Raw genomic sequence first — 20,779 nt, 5'->3', positions numbered from 1 at the left:
AGAGTTCGAACATTCCCACTAATGTTAATGCAAGTGATTACCTATTGTACAAGGTTTACTTGTATGCTTCGACACAAGTGGTTCATTCTGAATTCAAGCTGTGTTAATGTACACGGTACTTGCCAACCTTCATATTTTTCAATTTTTGAATTGAAGTGAATGTTATTCGATTCAAACAGAACTACCTTCTGAACTGGGTATTATGCAGAATTTCAAATGTTTTAATTTGACTGAAAATAATATCCATGATTATTCACAGATAGCACATTCAAAAAAATTCAAAGTGAACAAAAATATAAGCCACAAATTATAGTAAAGATCTGCATGTACCTAGCATGTACCGAAGCACAACTAAGCAGTACGTTAGAAGCAGAAAAGAAACCAAAATACGATAATGTATAAATTTTAAGGAAAATGTAAGATACCAGTAGAGCATTTCCTCATAAATGAGCAATAACGAACAGTGGCAGTTTGATCCCAAAGCATATCCTGAAATGTTTAACAGAACAAAAACCAAAAGGACATCAGGTGATAACCGATGACATGAGGTTTGACGTGATGAATATGTCCATCATGTCCAAAAACGGTACATAATTCTATTGTTTCCTGCTCCAAGCTTGATATTCTCTGCATCCTGCTGATTGGGCAATTTCATGGGCACCTAGAAAATCGTGCTGGCCACCGAGGAATAAGGTCCCGCTTGATACGAACATCAGTAGACAGAAAACCTCGAAATGTTCATTCCTAGAAATGATGATGATGATGATGATTATGTCTGTTGTTTAAAGAGACCAAACAGATAGGTCATCGGCCCCTAATGGTACAAGGTGTAACAAAATACAAATTAAAACTTCCACTGACTAGAATCTAAAAGGAATGGTAACGAAAAAATGATCATGAAACATAAACATTCATTGGATCCAATTCACAATATATTAATTACTGGGATGATGCTTACTGTCACCGGCCCCTCACAATGGTACTAATCACTAGTAAAACAGAACCATGGGGCTCCTCCCACACTGCTACTAATCACAAGTAACATAGACTCATTACAGGTAATGTAGATCCATGGTCTACAATGGTACCACACACAAGTAATGCAGACCCTTACATGTCATCTCCGTACAGGTGGAAGATAAAGGCTTCCAGTATCCGTAACCTCGGCACGTGATGGGGTAGAGTGGTTAGCTCTACGCCTTTGCGTACTCATTTTTGGTGTACACTGAGTGAGCCTCAGGGCCATGTGCACCTCTGGAAGTGGAAATCTTTTTTCTTAAATTTTACGACTTCCTGACGGGGATTTGAACCCACGCCCTTCCAGGCGAACCCAGGACGCCTTTACCGCCTCAGCCAGGCAGCCCCTTGCTCCTTGCATAGTGGGATCAATCACGGGCGCAGGTATTCCCGTGACGTTCCTCGCTTGGTGGAATTAATCGCAGGCCACGTATACTCGTGGCATCGCCCACATAGTGGTACTAATCATAGGCAATGCACACCCATGGTGTATCACACATTATGGTTACGACCATAGGCAACACAAACCCATGGTGTTCTGCACATAATACTACTACTCTCAGGCAACGCTGATGAATGGTTTTCCTGACATAGTGGTACGAGCGCCAGCCATACCCGTGGTGTTTCTCACATAGGAATACTAACTACAGGCAACATAGACCCATGGTTTTCCTCGCAAGGTGGTACTAGTCGCAAGTAACATCAACCCACAGTGTTCCGCATGTAATGGTACTAACCTCATGGTTCTAATGTCATCAGCCCTTGGTCGCCCCTTACGACAGGCAGGGGATACGGTGGGTGTATTCTTCACCTGTGTCCCCCACTCACAGTGGGGTCATTCCTAGAAAATTCACCTGGATATTAAGATTCAGTGTCTGCACATTATACAGGGATGGTTGCTTCTTATGTGCTGCAGGACACTGGGAACAAAACTGTATTCTATGTCCTGTTTATAAAAGGAACTGATCAAAAACTCTGGAGGCTTGGCTTCAGTAGCTGTGTCACAGTGTGCTGAAGCTATGATGTCATATATGTGTCCTCCACTGCATATAAACATACTATATGCGCACAAGTGGTGATAATATATCATAGAAAAGAAAAGAAAAGATCCACCTGATCAATACTAATTCATTATAATTCCTTAAATAACAGTTTATATTTTAATAGGTTATTTAACACGAGTTTCAGGTCATCTGACATACTTATTATTATGAGCGAAATACTAACCACTTTGAAATAAGTCAATTCAACATCTGTCACACACAATCTTTTCAATTGACAAGGTATAATGCCTAAATGCAACTATTATAAGGACATAATACAGCTGAGCTCAAGCACATAATCTTTTCATGCCAGACGATTTAATAAAAACGAAAGATGACAAATTTATTTCAAGAACATGTTTTACCCGCAAACTTGGACTATAACAAGATATATGTAGATTGAGATGTATTTTACCATGTATTGTGAACATTTTAATGTGTTTATATAGTTAACATTTTAATAAGTTTCAACACGAGTTTTAGGTTTTTAGACATACTTAAGTTTATGAGCATAGGACTAACCACTCTGAAAACCGAGCTCGATAGCTGCAGTCGCTTAAGTGCGGCCAGTATCCAGTATTCGGGAGATAGTAGGTTCGAACCCCACTGTCGGCAGTCCTGAAAATGGTTTTCCATGGTTTCCCATTTTCACACCAGGCAAATGCTGGGGCTGTACCTTAATTAAGGCCACGGCCACTTCCTTCCCACTCCTAGCCCTTCCCTGTCCCATTGTCGCCATAAGACCTATCTGTGTCGGTGCGACGTAAAGCAACTAGCAAAAAAAAAAAAAGAAACACTCTGAAACATGTCAATTTAATGCCTGTCACACACAATCTTTTCAATTGGCAAGGTACAACACTTAAAACTGTAACTAATGTAAGAGTATAATACAGCTGAAGATGACTTTGTAAAGAGTCGAAACCGGTTCTGTTATATAAGGAATTGTAATAAATTAGTATTGATCAGGTGGATCTTTTCTTTTCTTTTCTATGATATATGGTAATTATCAATACGGAACATAATGAAATTAATTAATCAAGAACAAGTGGTGATAAATCGCATGCGACCGAGCTCAACAGGTGTAGATGCTTAAGTGCAGCCAGTATCCAGTATTCGGGAAATAGTGGGTTCGAACCCCACTGTCGGCAGCCCTGAAGATGGTTTTCTGTGGTTTCCCATTTTCACACCAGGCAAATGCTGGGACACTACCTTAATTAAGGCCATGGCCTCTTCCTGCCCCATCGTCGCCATAAGACCTATCTGTGTTGGTGCAACGTAAAGTAACTTGTAAAAAAAAAAAAAAAAACACATGTTGTTCCATTAGACTGCAGCCCCAGACTTTTAGCATACAGTATAATTCTATCATGAGATGCAGTTGCGATTAGGACCAAATAATGAACTCCTCGTGCCATTGTACTTCATAGATATCCACAGCTAAAGGACTGAATGACATCACTACCCTGTCAAACCCTGGACATGACATTGTGTGTGACACATAGAGGGCAACTAGTGAGAGTAAACAAAAGTCTGTATGTTACTATGGCTGCATTTACGAGAATAAATGGAGGCAGAATGTTCTCTGTTATTTATTAATAATAAAAACCAATAGAATGAGTAAAGTCAAGGGAAGTAAGTAACTTCAAATGTTAACCAAGTATTGATGCCACATCAGTAATAACATCGTCAGTGAAATTTCAACACTTGTAAAGTTGTCTAATTATGACCTTAAGATATGACAAAACTTGCACCCTGGGAAGTGTTAATCTGATTACAGATTCAAGAACAAGTTCGGATACTTTTGATTAGTAAGTGTGGAAACATTATAAGATAAGCTGCTGAAAAAAATGTTAAGACCTTTTACTATTCTTCCCAATAAGAATAACATTTTAAGAGCATATTGTGAAAGGTTTCGTAATAACTGGCACAATACAGCCAAGGAGCACCACAGGTACTAAAAAAGGAAACTGGTTTATTTATTTATTAATTTAGCTTATGGCTAAATACATAGGGTCGATGCACAAGTTTGTGTGGCTGGCAACAATGCAGTGTGAAGGGATCGCTTATCGTTATTCCGTTGTTTTAACTGAGTTCGGAGTTTTGTGTATTGTGAAACACAGGTTTTCTTGATTGTGAACGTATTATTTTTGTATATTTGAGAAAAACGGCTATGGAATATCAAGTAGAGAAAAGTGAGCACTTCGGAACATTTTACTCCTTGAGTTTAACTGAGGATCCAGTGTAGCAGGAGCTGCGAGAACAATTTGCGAAGTGTACATTGCTGAAAGAATGGTACAAAAATGGTTTTCCCGCTTTTGAACAGGACGGTTTGATTTGTCTGATGATCCACGTTCTGGAAGACCTTCAGATTTTGACAAAAATCGCTTGAATGAGTTGCTTCATGAGAATCTTCGTCAAACAACACGGGAAATGGCACAAGTTTTTGAATGTGATCAGTCAACTATTGTACACCATTTGCATTTGATGGGTAACGTACAGAAATTGGGTACATGGGTACCACATGTGCTAAGTGACAGTAACAAAAAACGAGTAAACATCTGTACATCATTGCTTGCTTGGCACCGGTTGGCTTATGATAGGCACAAAGCATTCCTTTCGAACATCGTCACCGGTGACTAGAAATGGTGCCTGTATGTGAACATGAAGAAGAGGATAGAGTGCCTCAGCCCATCAAAAAAAAAAAAAGCAACTCCCCGTGCCAAGGATAGTGCCCATCCACAGAAAATCATGTTGTGTGTTTGGTGGAACAAAGATGGCATTCTTCACCTTGAACTTCTTCCAAAAAACATAACGATTACCTCTGCTGTGTATAGTGACCAGCTAACATGCCTTGCCATTGCTATTGACAACAAAAGACAAATACAACAACCAGTCTTACTGCTCCATGGTAATGCTCGTCCGCATACAGCGCGATTGACCAAAGGTGTGATTGCTGAACGGGAACCTGTTCCTCATCCTCCATCTTTCCCTGACGTTGCCCCCTCAGATTTCCATCTTTACTGCACTCTTTCTAACCACATTCAGGGGCAAGCGCTCCATGACGAAGCTTCTCTGACCAATGGCTTACAGATTTCTTTCAGTCAAAAAAACCAAAACAGTTCTACAGGCGAGGCATTCAACTGCTACCTGAACATTGGCAGTAGGTGAACACATCACTGAGTGAGTTACAGTGCGTGACAGTGACAGTAAAATAAAAACCACACAAACTTATGCACCGACCCAATATATAAAATAAAATGAAATAAAATAAAATAAAATAAAATGACAGATTGGATTGTAACAATCTAAAACGGAAAACATTCAAGTGGGCACCTGAAATATTCAAAAATTTATATCTAAATTGTCCAGCCATTGTAGAGGCTTGAGCAAAGTCTGTTGCGACATTCGGTAACAATATGCCGTACCACAGTCACGGTTAGGTGAAGTTCTCATGCCCCACTTATACAGCAGCTGGTCCGTACCCCTGTTAGGGGCAACCTGCTGGTGAATGTTGGGTATTAAACAGAGACTGCCACACTGTTCCATTCCTGTCTCCATTTTATGGAAAGGAAACTGATTTAATATGTCTACAGTTAACATGGACAATGGAAATCCATACCGTTTTCTACAAATTTTCGCGAGATAATTATAAATACCAAGGGGAAGTAGAAAAATGCCCCTGTGCATTGAATGAGGCCTTCCATTCTTTAACAGTGTACTATACAAGGGAGAATGCCACATAAAGCATAGATATTCTGACCCACTTATTCAGCAACAACATTCTCTCCATACCTGTCATTCACACTTGTTTGAAATTCTTGAAATACTGTATATGGCCATGTATCACTGTGCAAAAAAGCTGCAATATATCATGTTTCCAGTGGTAACCTACTTGGTTTTCCCATCTTGAGGTAATTCTTTGAATGGAAAAAAGTATCTGCTAACTTCAACTCTGTAAAAAAAAAGACATTTAGATGATATATTTGCCTGTAAATTAGTCTTATGCAAACGAAATATCAAAATTGGTGGAAAACTGGAATAAAATCATGGAAAAATGAACATTTTTTAAAATTAAATAAAAAACTTATTTTGTTTGTTTTTTCTAGAAATACTAGGGAATCCAAAAGTATTCCAATAATTCCTTAAGAATTACATTTTTGATAACAGCTTAGTAAATTTTAATAAAACATCTTAAAAGTCTTATGTTTTTAAAAATTAAATGCTATTTATTCAGGGCGTTGACCTAAGATCTTTTGCCCCTACTTTGCACCATATGTTATGAACCTGCGTGTATTTGGAAATTGCGGAAGTAAAAATCAACTGGCGTATGCTTTTTAGTGCTGGGAGATCCCAGGATGGGTTTAGCTCGCCAGGTGCAGTTCTTTTGATTTGACGCCCGTACGCGACCTGCGCATCATGATGAGGATGAAATGATGATGAAGACAACACATACACCCAGGCCCCGTGCCAGGAAAATTAACCGATGATGGTTACAATTCCCGACCCTGCCGGGAATCGAACCCGGGCCCCCTGTGACCAAAAGCCAGCACACTAACCATTTAGCCGTGGGAAGGAAAGTAACATTAAGGACGACACAAACACCCAGTCCCCAGAAATCGAATCCGGGGCCGGCCGGGTGACAGGCGGACGCGTTGCCCCGTACACCATGGGGCCGGACAAGTCTTATGTTAAACATCTCCCTTGCTTATAAAAATGATTGAATATTCCTAAGGGTTGCTAAATTAGTAAAAATGAAATGTCGTATGGCTTTTAGTGCCGGGATACCCCAGGACGGGTTTGGCTCGCCAGGTGCAGGTCTTTCTATTTGACGCCCGTAGGAAGAAATGATGATGAAGACAACACATACACCCAGCCCCCGCGCCATTGGAATTAACCAATTAAGGTTAAAATCCCCGACCCGGCCGGGAATCGAACCCGGGGCCCTCTGAACCAAAGGCCAGTATGCTGACCGTTCAGCCAACGAGTCGGAAGCTAAATTAGTAAGATGAAGTTAATAGTAACTTCAAAACTGCTAATAAACCTTTAACAATTAAAACATGAAAAAGTTAACAAATTTATTTCAAAAATCCATATGAATATATATAGGAAGTTAATGGGATTAGCAACCATACACAAGCGATGAATTTTGAGTGTATGTGTAGTGCTGGTTTTGCCAAAAATGAAGATACTTGGACCTGTGTGAGCTGTGGCGAGAGCAATTTTAATAGCGGTAATAAACCTAGGCCTACAACGGTCAACGAATCGCTGGCGTCTCATTCCTTAGAGGATGGAAGTAATGATAATGTACTTGTAATTCTCTCTTTATTGCAACAGGATTTACAAGCATTAAAAGCGGAGAATGATATTTTAAAGGAGAAGGTACGTTTACTGGAATCGAAAGTACCGGTACCTGTACCAGTAACCACTCAGAACACAGGTGGCTCCGTGAATTGTGGCGCGTGGTGTCAAGTTGCTTCAGATTCTAGGAGGAAAAGTGTACAGTTAAATAAGGACAACTTTATAACTGTCACCAAAAATAGATTTTCAGCCCTGAGGGAAGTAAGCGATACGCAAGCAGTCAAACGTATAGCGCAAAATCCGTTACGAGAAGCGGCAAAGTTAGGCCTAAAATTCCACACAGTGCACCGGCGAAAGCGTCGAACATTCTTCAAATCAAATAAAATCAAAATCTCTTTATTTGCAAATGAGGTGTCTACCTCGGTGGCAAATGGTACACTAAAATACATTATTGTCAAGCACTAAATTTTAAATTAACAAGAGACAAAGAAAATTTTCCTAGAATACAATATTATACAATTTATGCTAATTATTTGTTCTATTAAACACATACATCATCCTTAATAAATTTATATTGTTTACAAAATTCTACTTATAATATCTTACAAACATAGTCAACTCATATACAGTATGTGAAATTACTTCTAATAACAATATACAACTGGTATAAGATTAAAATTAACATTGAATTTATTTACATATTTATATTTTACCCATTTTGGAACATAAGTAGCATAACGACCTGCTGCGTCTTAACCAGAGCCCCTTTTGCTACCACTTTTCAGAGTTCCTGAAGGGCCTTCACAGCTACCGTAGCGGTCCCAGGGCCCTCGAAGTCCCCACTGTACTTCACCCCTACAGGCAGTCCCCTACTTGGGCTGTCCAAACTCCATAGACCAGGGGATGGAATTAATTTAATCACACACATTTTTTATTTACAATATCCTGCACTGGTCGAATGCCCTCTAATATTTCATTTATTTTCTCTGTTGTTGTTTATCCTCTTCTTGAATATCTGTACAGATTTTGGAAAAGGATCAAACACTACCCCTGGTAAACTGTTCCACTCCTTCACACCCTTCCCAATGAATGAAAATTTACCCCAATCGCTTCTGCTAAAAATTCCTTCTAATTTTGTACTTGTGGTCAGTTCTACCAATATAATTATTTTCCAATTGAAGCCTCTCACGGATATCTCTCCATGCTTCTTCTCCTGTATAGGCTCTATATAATCCTATAAGTCTACTTTTCTCCCTTCTCTTACTTACAGGTTCCTAACCAAGTTCCTTTAACATTTCTGATACACTACTCTTTCTCCTGAAATCCCCTGTTACAAACCTTCCTGCTTTCCTCTGCACACCATCTAGTTCTTTTATTAGGTAATCTTGGTGAGGATCCCAAACACTGTTTGCATATTCCAATAACGGACGAACCATACTTAAGTAACTTTTTTCTTTTAATTCTTTGTTGCATCCTTTAAGTAGCCTCATTATGACATGTAACGATCTGTATGCTTTCCCAACAATGTCATCAACATGACCCTTCCAGTGCAAATTACTTTCAAATCTCACACCTAAGTATTTGCACTTGCCCTCTTTAGGGATAACTACCTCATCCAAAGTATATTCAAATTCAGTTTTAAAGCTCCTGTTTGTAAATGTTGTAACAGTTGATTTGCCTCCATTAACCTTCATATTATTTTCTTCAACCCATTCTTGGATACTCTCAATGTCCCTTTGTAATTCTGAGCAATCCTCAATGTTATTTATTTCCCTATAAACAATTATGTCATCTGCATACAATCTTATTTTCGATGTTATATTGTTCCTTAAATCATTTGCGTATAGTAAGAAAACTAACGGACCGATTATACTACCCTGTGCAATTCCCTTCCAAACTTTCTCTTCCTGTGATATATAATTTCCTACTTTGACTTTCTGAACCCTTGAATTTAGAAATGTTCTTATCCAACGTATAACCCTTACGTCCAGTCCTATTCCCTCAAATTTCTTTAATAATATTCCATGTTCCACTCTATCATAGGCTTTGGAAAGATCTATGGCTATGCAATCTAACTGGCCTCCTGAATCCAACTGATCTGATATGTCCTGCTGAAATCCCACCAGTTGTGCCTCACAAGAAAATTTCTTTCTAAATCCATACTGGCTCCTCATGAACCAATTTTTATCATCACATATCCCTCTGATGTACTTTGATATTAAACTGTCCAGTATTTTACAAACTATACTGGTCAGGCTGATTGGTCTGTAGTTCTCTGGTTTCCTTTTATCACCCTTTCCTTTATAAATTGGTATTATTATAGATTCCTTCCATTCCTTTGGTATTACACTATTATTTATGACATAGTCAAAGAGAAATTTTAAATAAGGCACTATATACCACCCCATCGTCTTTAATACCTCCCCAGTAATTTGATCACTTCCTCCTGCTTTTCCTTGCTGAAGCAGTTGGATTTCTCTGAAAATATCTTCATTTGTGAATGAGAAGCTTCTTGTTTCCCTATGTGTCTCTCCCTCTCTATCTTCTGTTATGGTTTCCAAGTCCTGACAATCTTCTACTGAATCTCTGAATTCCCTACTGAAGAGGTTTGCTTTCTCAGTATCTGTTAAATAGTGTTCACCCCCTTCTCCCACCATTGTAGGAATTTGGATTCCTTTTCCTTTTTGATTCCTAATATATGAATACAGCTTTTTCCATTTCCCTTTGTGGTCATTACCCTCTTGAAGAACGCCATTCATATAATTCTCTTTTCTTCCTTTTTCACTCTATTCAGTTCCCTCATTAGCTGTTTTCTAGTTTCTCTATTCTCCCTACCCTCTTTGATTTTCCTGTTTACTATTCTACATTTTCTTTTTAATTTTCTTATTTCCCTTGTATAATAAACAGGGTCTGAGGTCATTTTACCCTTCTTAACAGGTACAAATCTCTTCTCTCCTTCCCAAATGATTCCTTTAAATTTAGCCCAAAGTGTATCCACATTACTCCCTTCACTTATCCAACAACTGAATTGTGATTTAAGGTAAGTCCCAAATTCATCAACTTTAGTTTTTCTGTATGATTTCTTGTCTTGTGTGACCCTCTTATTAAGCCTTTTTGGTACCAGTCCTACATCCATTATTACAGCCTTATGGTCACCTATTCCTTCAATTACCTCAGTTTTATCAACAATTTCCCATGGTTTAACCAAGAATACATCTAGTAAGTTATTGAGACGAGTCGGTTCTTGTACTACTTGTGTAAATCCTCCATTCCAAATTAACTTATTTGCCAGTTTCTGTTCATGGGCTTCACTTGCAGCTCCATTCCATTCAACTTCAGGCAAGTTTAGATCTCCCCCAATTATTACCATATCATTATTATTGTTTTTATGAGTATAATCTATTATTTTCTCAAATATTTCCATGTCTCTTTCCTCTCTTCCAGGCCTCAATGTTCCTATAATTCCCACCTCCTTCATATTATGACAATCTAATTTTATCCCTAATATTTCATCCCTTTCATCGGTAAACCATTCATGTGAACAATAAGTTTCCTTCACCAGAATAAACACCCCCCCCCTCCCATTTTATCTCCTTGGTCTCTACGATAGACTGTGTACCCTTCTGGAAATACTTCTCTATTACCCACCCCTTCTCTCAACCATGATTCTACTCCTATCACCACATCAGTCACATAAGATTCCATCAATGTACCGAATTTTAATAGGTTATTTACTACACTCTGACAGTTTACCAAGAGCAATCTCAGACCTCCTTCCTCCCTAAAACTTGACTGTTGCAATTGGGTAACATTTGACTCATGAGTTGAGAACGTCCCTGGAACCCAGATCCTTGTACATAGATCTTGATTTAAGGGTCTGGGTTTTCTGGCAAGTTTCCCTGTATGTGCCAGTTTAGTGGTATGGGTTTTCTTAAGTACAGATTAGTTTGCAAATCTCTGTTGATAATTGTAGCAATTTGTCTACAGAGATTTGCTTTTCCATTACCATTCAGATGTAACCCATGCCTAGTAAACATTTGCCTGCCAAGACCTAAAGTATCTACTACATAGACATTTCTAAAACTCTTACATAATTTCTTGATTTTTATATTTACATCATGTACAGCTTTGTTCACACATGAGTCCTCTAAAAGGTCATACCTACATTTGGTGATAGCCAGGCGAGGGGAATTGCGGAGAACATGAACAATTTGCAGCATCGACCGTCATCTATTCTGGGGCCCCAATCAAGAAGGTATTGGAAAACACGGAACAGGCAGCAAGAAATCTCTGAAGTCGTGATGCAGTACTGTTCATCGGCGGGACGAACGACGTACTGTAGCTCACAACGACGCTAAGAATGTCATTTCTAAACTTAAATGTACACTGCGTAAGCTGACTCTCACTAACATCTTTGTAGTGAACGTGCCCCACAGGCATGATTTGATTAGAGACTTGCGTGTGAACATTGAAGTGGACAAAGTTAATACAGATATGGTTAAAATTTCTAAACATTTTCGCAATACACAGGTAATTGATAGCAGCAGTTTCGAGAGACACTGTTACACAAAGCATACAGCACGTTTACATGCAGGATTCAGATCGATCTGAGTACATTTTCCGTATTGAAAACGCCATGTAAACGGGGACTCAGTTCGAATTGAGTTCCATGTAAACGCGGATCGTACTGAGATCGTATTGAAAACGACTGCGCACACACTCCATGTTTGTTCTCACAAAATCATCATCATTAAAGTTCTGTCAAAATAACACATATAATAAGCCAGTAAATATATTTACCTGTATAAATGATCAGCAACTGCAATCATATTATAAGGCGGCCAGCCCTGGCGATTAACAAAATCACGCTATCCTTCTCTTTGGGGTAAAATTGGAATGTGCGTTCTATCAACTGCACCAATTACATTTGGAATACCACACATACTTTCAAAACTGAAAGTTATCTCCTAGGCTTCTACTTCATTTGGCGTTTTTAAATTCTAAACGGTGATATCGATTTTACTACAATTCTGCATCGTCTGTATACGTCGATGTTGCCTGGCGGATTCAATACCATACCGTACTCAAATACTACATGTAAACGGGGATCGTATTCAATACGGCAAGCCTACTCAAATCGATCTCAATATCAATCAATCAATCAATCAATACTGATCTGCATGTAAACGTACTAATGGTCTTCATCTAAACAATTCAGGTAAACAAAAGATAGCAAATATTGCTCTTGATGTTATTAATCTTAAGGTATGTACTGTAAAAAAAGGCAACTCCCTTGAGTTATAATACTGACCAGGAAAACCAGTAGAAAGAGCCAGCTGTACTTCAAGCTGGCTCAGTCAACTAGAAAATGAAACTCAGGAAAGTAAGGAATTTCAAGTTACCCAATTACAACAGTCAAGTTTTAGGGAGGAAGGGGGTCTGAAATTGCTCTTGGTAAACTGTCAGATTGTAGTAAATAAACATTTAAAATTCGGTACATTGACTGAATCTTATGAGACTGATGTGGTGATAGGAGTGGAGTCGTGGTTGAGAGAAAGGGTGGGTAATAGAGAAGTATTTCCAGAAGGGTATACAGTCTATCGTAGAGACCGAGGAGATAAAAAGGGAGGAAAGTGTTTATTCTGGTGAAGGAAACTTATTGTTCACATGAATGATTTACCGATGAAAGGGATGAAGTAAGTTTGTGATAATATCAAGGAGGTGGATATTATAGGAACATATAGGCCTGGAAGAGAGGAAAGAGACATGGAAATATTTGAGGAAATAATAGATTATACTCATAAAAACAATAACAATGATATGGTAATAATTGGGGGAGGTCTAATCTTGCCTGAAGTTGAATGGAATGGAGCTGCAAGTGAAGCCCATGAACAGAAACTGGCAAATAAGTTAATTTGGGAGGGAGGATTTACACAAGTAGTACAAGAACCGACTTGTCTCAATAACTTACTAGATGTATTCTTGGTTAAACCATGGGAAATTGTTGATAAAACTGAGGTAATTGAAGGAATAAGTGACCATAAGGCTGTAATAATGGATGTAGGACTGGTACCAAAAAGGCTTAATAAGAGGGTCACACAAGACAAGAAATTATACAGAAAAACTAAAGTTGATAAATTTGGGACTTACCTTAAATCACAATTCAGTTGTTGGATAAGTGAAGGGAGTAATGTGGATACACTTTGGGCTAAATTTAAAGGAATCATTTGGGAAGGAGAGAAGAGATTTGTACCTGTTAAGAAGGGTAAAATGACCTCAGACCCTGTTTATTATACAAAGGAAATAAGAAAATTAAAAAGAAAATGTAGAATAGTAAACAGGAAAATCAAAGAGGGTAGGGAGAATAGAGAAACTAGAAAACAGCTAATGAGGGAACTGAATAGAGTGAAAAAGGAAGCATACTTCAAGAGGTGAATGACTACAAAGGGAAATGGAAAAAGCTATATTCATTAATCAGGAATCAAAAAGGAAAAGGAATCCAAATTCCTACAATGGTGGGAGAAGGGGGTGAACACTATTTAACAGATACTGAGAAAGCAAACCTATTTAGTAGGGAATTCAGAGATTCAGTAGATGATTATCAGGAGTTGGAAACCGAAACAGAAGATAGAGTGGGAGAGACACAGAGGGAAACAAGAAGCTTCTCATTCACAAATCAAGATATTTTCTGAGAAATCCAACTGCTTCAGCAAGGAAAAGCAGCAGGAAGTGATCAAATTACTGGGGAGGTATTAAAGACAATGGGGTGGTACATAGTGCCTTATTTAAAATTTCTCTTTGACTATGTCATAAGTTATAGTGTAATACCAAAGGAATGGAAGGAATCTATAATAATACCAATTTATAAAGGAAAGAGTGATAAAAGGAAACCAGAGAACTACAGACCAATCAGCCTGACCAGTATAGTTTGTAAAATACTGGAGAGTTTAATAGCAAAGTACATCAGATGGATATGTGATGATAAAAACTGGTTCATGAGGAGCCAGTATGGATTTAGAAAGAAATTTTCTTGTGAGGCACAACTGGTGGGATTTCAGCAGGACATATCAGATCAGTTGGATTCAGGAGGCCAGTTAGATTGCATAGTCATAGATCTTTCCAAAGCCTTTGATAGAGTGGAACATGGAATATTATTAAAGAAATTTGAGGGAATAGGATTGGACGTAAGGGTTACACATTGGATAAAAACATTTCTAAATTTAAGGGTTCAGAAAGTCAAAGTAGGAAATAATGTATCGCAGGAAGAGAAAGTTTGGAAGGGAATTGCACAGGGTAGTATAATCGGTCCATTACTTTTCTTAATATACACAAATGATGTAAGGAACAATATAACATCAAAAATAAGATTGTATGCAGATGACATAATTGTTTATAGGGAAATAAATAACACTGAAGATTGTTCAGAATTACAAAGGGACCTTGAGAGTATCCAACAATGGGTTGAAGAAAATAATATGAAGGTTAATGGAGGCAAATCCACTGTTACAACATTTCCAAACAGGAGTTTTAAAACTGAATTTGAATATACTTTGGATGAGGTAGTTATCCCAAATGATGGCAAGTGCAAATACTTAGGTGTGATATTTGAAAGTTAAAAAAAGTAAATAAATGCAATGTAAATTTTAATCTTATACCAGTTGTATAGTTTCATTTGAAGTAATTCCACATACTGTATATCAGTTGACTACATTTGTAAGTAGTACAGGAGATATTATAAGTAGAATTTTGTAAACAATATAAATTTATTAAGGATAATAATAATTTCGTGTGGCTATTTCTAGCCGAGTGCAGCCCTTGTAAGGCAGACCCTCCGATGAGGGTGGGCGGCATCTGCCATGTGTAGGTAACTGCGTGTTATTGTGGTGGAGGGTAGTGTTATGTGTGGTGTATTTATTAAGGATGAGCTGTGTGTTTAATAGAAAAAATTGTTAGCGTAAATTGTATAATATTGTATAATGGGAAAATTTTCTTCTCTTGTTAATTTAATATTTAGTGCTTGACAATAATGTATTTTAGTGTACCATTTGCCACTGAGGTAGACACCTCATTTGCAAATAAAGAGATTTTGATTTTGAATACGGTACAATGACAAGTCAGTGTAGACAGAGAAAGTAACTGAGAGGAACAGACAAACACAGAGACAAATTTACAAAGGAACAAAGACAAACTCCGTAACACACACTAGTACACACACTACACAGAATAGCAAAAGTTGGGAGGCAGTATTGTTATAGATAGTTCGACAAATCCATAGAATATATGACATTTGGATGAAATACTCGTGTGCAGCAATCTACTGTAGATCAGTATGTAGACAGAGGTGTCTAGTTTAAAATTCTTTCCATAGAATTAGTACTATTCCATTGCAAAAATATGTTCCTTCAAATATTTCGTGGATATATTAACAGGTTGGTAAACTTGTCATGGATAGGGAAAATGATTCACTGCAATTAAAACACCTCAAGAATTCTGGAAAAGTTTATATATATTCCAATGAAATATCTTGAGAGTCACAATTATCAGTTATCTCAACCAGGGGTTCTGAACAGTAGGCAACATATGACATCAGATTATTTATTCATTACTGACGAACTTCTACTGATATCAAAACTGGTAAGTTGTTGGGTACATGTATAAAAATATTGAACTCTCAAATAGACAGATTCACAGAAATGAGGCATTGAACTTGGCAGACACAAAAGTGATATCCTTTTCCTGTCACACCCCGTAACCATGTATAATACATTTTTTACTGTTATTACATCAATGGTAGAGAAAAATTTAATCCGTTAGCTTATTGAATTGTATTGTTTCCAGGTTAGTAAAAATTAGAAGTTATTGTTTCTTAATAAACTGATCAATTTGATGACCGTGATGCAGGAGTCCTTCAAACAAACATCATCGTCTTCATTATCATCACACTAAATCAACAGGATTTGCACTCATCCAAATATGACCAGAACTAAAATGGACGTCAAGAGAATACGTACCTTGCTAAACAGTTTTACTAACTGCTTGCTCTTCAGGTTGTAGACACGTTGGTTAACGCCAGGCAGAAGCAGTTTTACCCACAACCGCATATCCCCTTTGAAACCATCTGTAATATAATTGTAAACACTGAATAATAGAAATTTTAATCTGGAAAAAACAAAGTACAAGAAAACTAAACACTGAATACAACCACCCATTCTAGGCATGCTCCTTAAAAATACCTACTCAAAAATGGATTCAATATTAAACTTCAAGCAATATAAACCCATTTCATACAGCCTTGGAATTTGGGAGCACAGCAATAACAACAGCGTTTATGACATATTGTTACAAGTTAACTTGGGTAGGGTAGTTCATCAAATTAAATAGCCTACTTTAAAATCCCCTCATAAATAGAAATATTTTTTTTTTTAAAGCAGTTGTTTAAGAAACTGACAAGAGCCAATACTGAAAGGTAAAGAGATAATAATAATAATAATAATAATAATAATAATAATAATAATAATAATAATAATAATAATAATAATAATAATACCATGAGTAAGGCTTCTCTGTCAATTTAAAATTAGCATGTGCATCCATCTATAATAAAAATCCTGAAATTCTAGAATTTTCCTTTGAGGACTAGATGTCTCTAGTAATTGTAAAGGTTTGTATTTCAGTGTTGGGACACTTATTTACATTCAGTTGTTTTAATTTAATTCTCCCAAGTTATCCAAACTGACATTAAATTAATCCACCTATCAGAAGGCTTGATATTAAATTGATCTACCCATCATAATCTTTGATATTAAAATCCTTTGGCCCAATCAAATTGGTGGTTACACAAAAGTCTAGATTATTCTGCCGACCCCTACACAAGAGAAAAAATTTGAGGATAAGCGGTCTGATCTTGCTACTGTAATTGTGTGTTCTACTTGATGGAGGACAGAGGGTATGTGAAGTGGGGGCCTGGCATCAGGAGGCATTAAATAACAAAAAGGTATGGAAGAATTTTAATCTAAGTGAAACTAGGTCGTCCATCATTTCTTGAATTTAAATGTAGGTTTTCATCATTTCTCACTGATAATACCGATATAGTTGGTGAACTAAATGTAGGTTTCCTCTGTCAGTCTTTCGACTTTTGTCCCTACTGGGAACTTGTAAAATGTAAGGAAATAGGAGTGGTTACATTCGTAATTTCCACTAATTTAATTTTGATTGATCAAGATTTCTACCTTCCAGATTTATATCTCTCATTATGGCTTTAAATTCTATTTTACTTGGTCACCTCGCAGTATGGGTTATCGGGCCTTACACCCACTTACATGTTCGTTTGAGTTTCTGCCTCCTTTTCACTTTGGTTTTCAGCCTTTGAAAGTAGAAATCTTTTTTTCTTTAAGTGGGCCGATGACCTGGATGTTTGGCCCCTTTAAACAACAATAATCATCATCAACAACTTCTTTATGGCCAAGTAGCGTGAGGATTATGCCTCTGAATTTTTATATTCCTTTCGAGGGTAACATAGGTATTTAGAGGTAAATTGTTACAGCTGTGTTTTTGCTGCTTCAAGTTTCTGGTGGTCACATGTGTAATGTCATGGCCCACAAAAGAGCAACCTGTAAAACTGATGTAAATCGAGTTTCAGGGTCCGAAACCCATGTCCTGTCAAGGCTTCTTTCTCTGTGTGTAAAAGCTGCATGTCGTTACATGTAAAATTCTGGAGACCTGCGGGTCAAATATTTCGACTGTTCCACTTGGAAAGTGTATTCCACTCAACAAGATTTGTTACGATCTTTTAGCTTCTGAACTACTGGAACTATAAGAACTTCTGAGCCTACGAGGTCATGTATTGTACACCCCCCCCCCCCTTTTTTTTTTTCTTTGGAGTTTAAGAGCTCCTGATATTTTATAGTTTTTCTGAATTTACGAGGTTCTCAATGGTGATTTCTCGAGCTTCTCAGTTCCTTGGTAAAGAGTTCATGGTATTTTCAGCTATGTTTTTTTGTTAGTGGCTTTACGTCGCATTGACACAGATAGGTCTTATGGCGACGATGGGATAGGAAAGGCCTTAGGAGTTGGAAGGAAGCTGCTGTGGCCTTAATTAAGCTACAGTCCCAGCACTTGCCTGGTGTGAAATTGGCAAACCACGGAAAATCATCTTCAGGGTTACCGACAGTGGGATTCAAACCCACTATCTCCCAGACGCAAGCTCACAGCTGCGCGCCACTAACCGCACGGTCAACTCGCCATGTCTGTTGTGTTTGTGTTTAAAAATCTTAATTCTAGGAAAGAAAGAAATAAAGTTTAAATTTCGTGTTTGGTTAGCAATACTCGAAGTTCGGTTAGTCCCTTCATCAGCCATTAACCCCAAACCCTTCCTTACTTCTGCGAACCACAAAACATAATAATAATAATAATAATAATAATAATAATAATAATAATAATAATAATAATAATAATAATAATAATAATAATAATAATAATGGTTTCATGTACCACTAACCAATTTGATACCGGGCGAGTTGGCCGAGCGGTTAGGGGCGCGCAGCTGTGAGCTTGCATCCGGGAGATAGTGGATTCGAATCCCACTGTCGGCATCCCGAAGATGGTTTCCCGTGTTTTCCCATTTTACACCACGCAAATGCTGGGGCTGTACCTTAAATAAGGCTACAGCCGCTTCCTTCCACGCCTAGGTCTTTCCTATCCCATCGTCGCCATAAGACCTATCTGTGTCCGTGTGACTTGAAGCAAATAGTAAAAAAATTTTAAAAAATGCTTTGATGGTTTTCGGAGACGCCGAGATGCCGCAATTTTATCTCGCAGGAGTTTTTTAACGTGCTGGCAAATCTGATCACATATTTGAGCACCTTCAAATACCACCGGTCTGAGCCAGGATAAAATCCGCCAAGTTGCCCTCAAAACGCCAGCAATATACGAGAGATTAAGTAGAGACCACATATTAACATTGTAATTACTAACATTAGCCGATCATTTACTACATGGCCATCTGTACCTGGTTCTTATCACCTTCGACACAATTTGGAAGTTCAGTTCCTGAGACACGTTCTACACAATAAGCATATTCCTCGTGGAAACACATGCCTATTGTACATGGTTCTCACACGGTAAGATAGGCCTGGACAACTACACTCTACGGCATCTGTGGAGACAAATTTACTTAATCCGTACCCAACTCAACTATGGTGAACATCTGGGATAGTATCCTAATTTGAAATTGACTCCAGAGAAAATTTCGTTGGCAATGCGCTAGACTCTTTTAACGTTCCTCAAGTTCTACCTCTCTCAAATGTTGTGAAGAATAATGCAACAAAAGTTCTGGTGGAAACAGCTACACGCTAACGCACCCTACTGTATCGATCACACTCATCTGACTTAACAATGACCGATTAACATCCTTTCAAGCATCGGATGCAGGGCTGAGCGGCTCAGATGGTACACAGCTGGCTTTCTAAGCTCAAGATAGTGGGTTCGATCCTAGCTCAGTCCGGTGGTATTGGGGGATGCTCAAAAGCAGCAGGCCATCAAGTAAAATAACACCCATGGGGCTAAACTTCCACCACCCCGCGACTCAGCGTTTCCGGAAGTTGTAAAAATAGTCAGTCATGTATCTATGCAGCTACGGTACCGGTACCAAAATATTAAATCTTCACAGAGAAAAGGCGAAATAGCTTTAATCACTTCCCAGGAATAAACTGTATGGTTTCAGAAAGAGCTTGTGATAGTACAGGTGTTACAATCCCGACATATGTTTATTATAACGTCTATTTGGTATAAATGTATTTCAATACGGTAAGTGAAATTTATTCTCCGTAATAGATTCTGTTTCTTTCAGATTCTGTCAGATTACAGAAGTTGGCAATTCACAGTCAACTGCAGACAGTAAACAAAACACCGGAAACCACTCTACGGAAAGTCCGATGTCTATATAAGGCAAATTAGCTTGAAACTTAAATCTAAGCCAGTAACTCCCTCCATAGGTTGGCGTGGCATACCCTCCCTACATGGTAGACATTCAGACGTTCGAGACCATAACCCCCGAACTGTTGACTGAGTCAGCGTCCTTCCCTAAGAAACTTCCGAGAAAGGAGCTGACATGTTCCACTAAACTTATCAAAGCAATTTTTCAGTTTGGTCACTTTCCGACCTGCTAGAACATTGTTCAAGTAATTATGATTTCGAAGCCTCTAAAAGACGAAACTTTACGAAAGAACTGCTGTGTTCGAGTCATCAGTCCCTCGACTGGCTTGATAAAGCCCTCCATGCCACGCTGTCCTGTGCTAGCATTTTCATTCCTACGTAACTACACTAGTGCGCAAAAGTTAACCATAAGTTACGAGCAAACAAGGATAACAGGAAATAGACCGCAAATTGCACGACATATGCACCTACCAACCTTACGTGTTCGCTCT

The 20,779-nt window shown here is 38.1% G+C and overlaps 1 protein-coding gene across 7 annotated transcripts in view; it reads right to left on the bottom strand.

Moving 5' to 3' along the window:
* DNAlig3 (DNA ligase 3) overlaps positions 1 to 20,779 on the bottom strand; it is a 957,513-nt gene that overhangs the window by 330,537 nt on the left and 606,197 nt on the right. For all 7 annotated transcript variants that reach the window (XM_067142216.2, XM_067142215.2, XM_067142218.2 and 4 more), the window contains one exon: positions 16,367 to 16,473. In XM_067142216.2, the coding sequence (XP_066998317.2) occupies positions 16,367 to 16,473 (107 nt within the window). The remainder of the gene's footprint in view (positions 1 to 16,366; positions 16,474 to 20,779) is intronic.

Source organism: Anabrus simplex, chromosome 2 (assembly GCF_040414725.1).
Source record: "Anabrus simplex isolate iqAnaSimp1 chromosome 2, ASM4041472v1, whole genome shotgun sequence".
In the NCBI taxonomy this organism is placed as follows: domain Eukaryota; kingdom Metazoa; phylum Arthropoda; class Insecta; order Orthoptera; family Tettigoniidae; genus Anabrus; species Anabrus simplex.
Note: the sequence above shows the minus strand (reverse complement) of the source record. Positions and strands in the feature narration are given on the sequence as shown.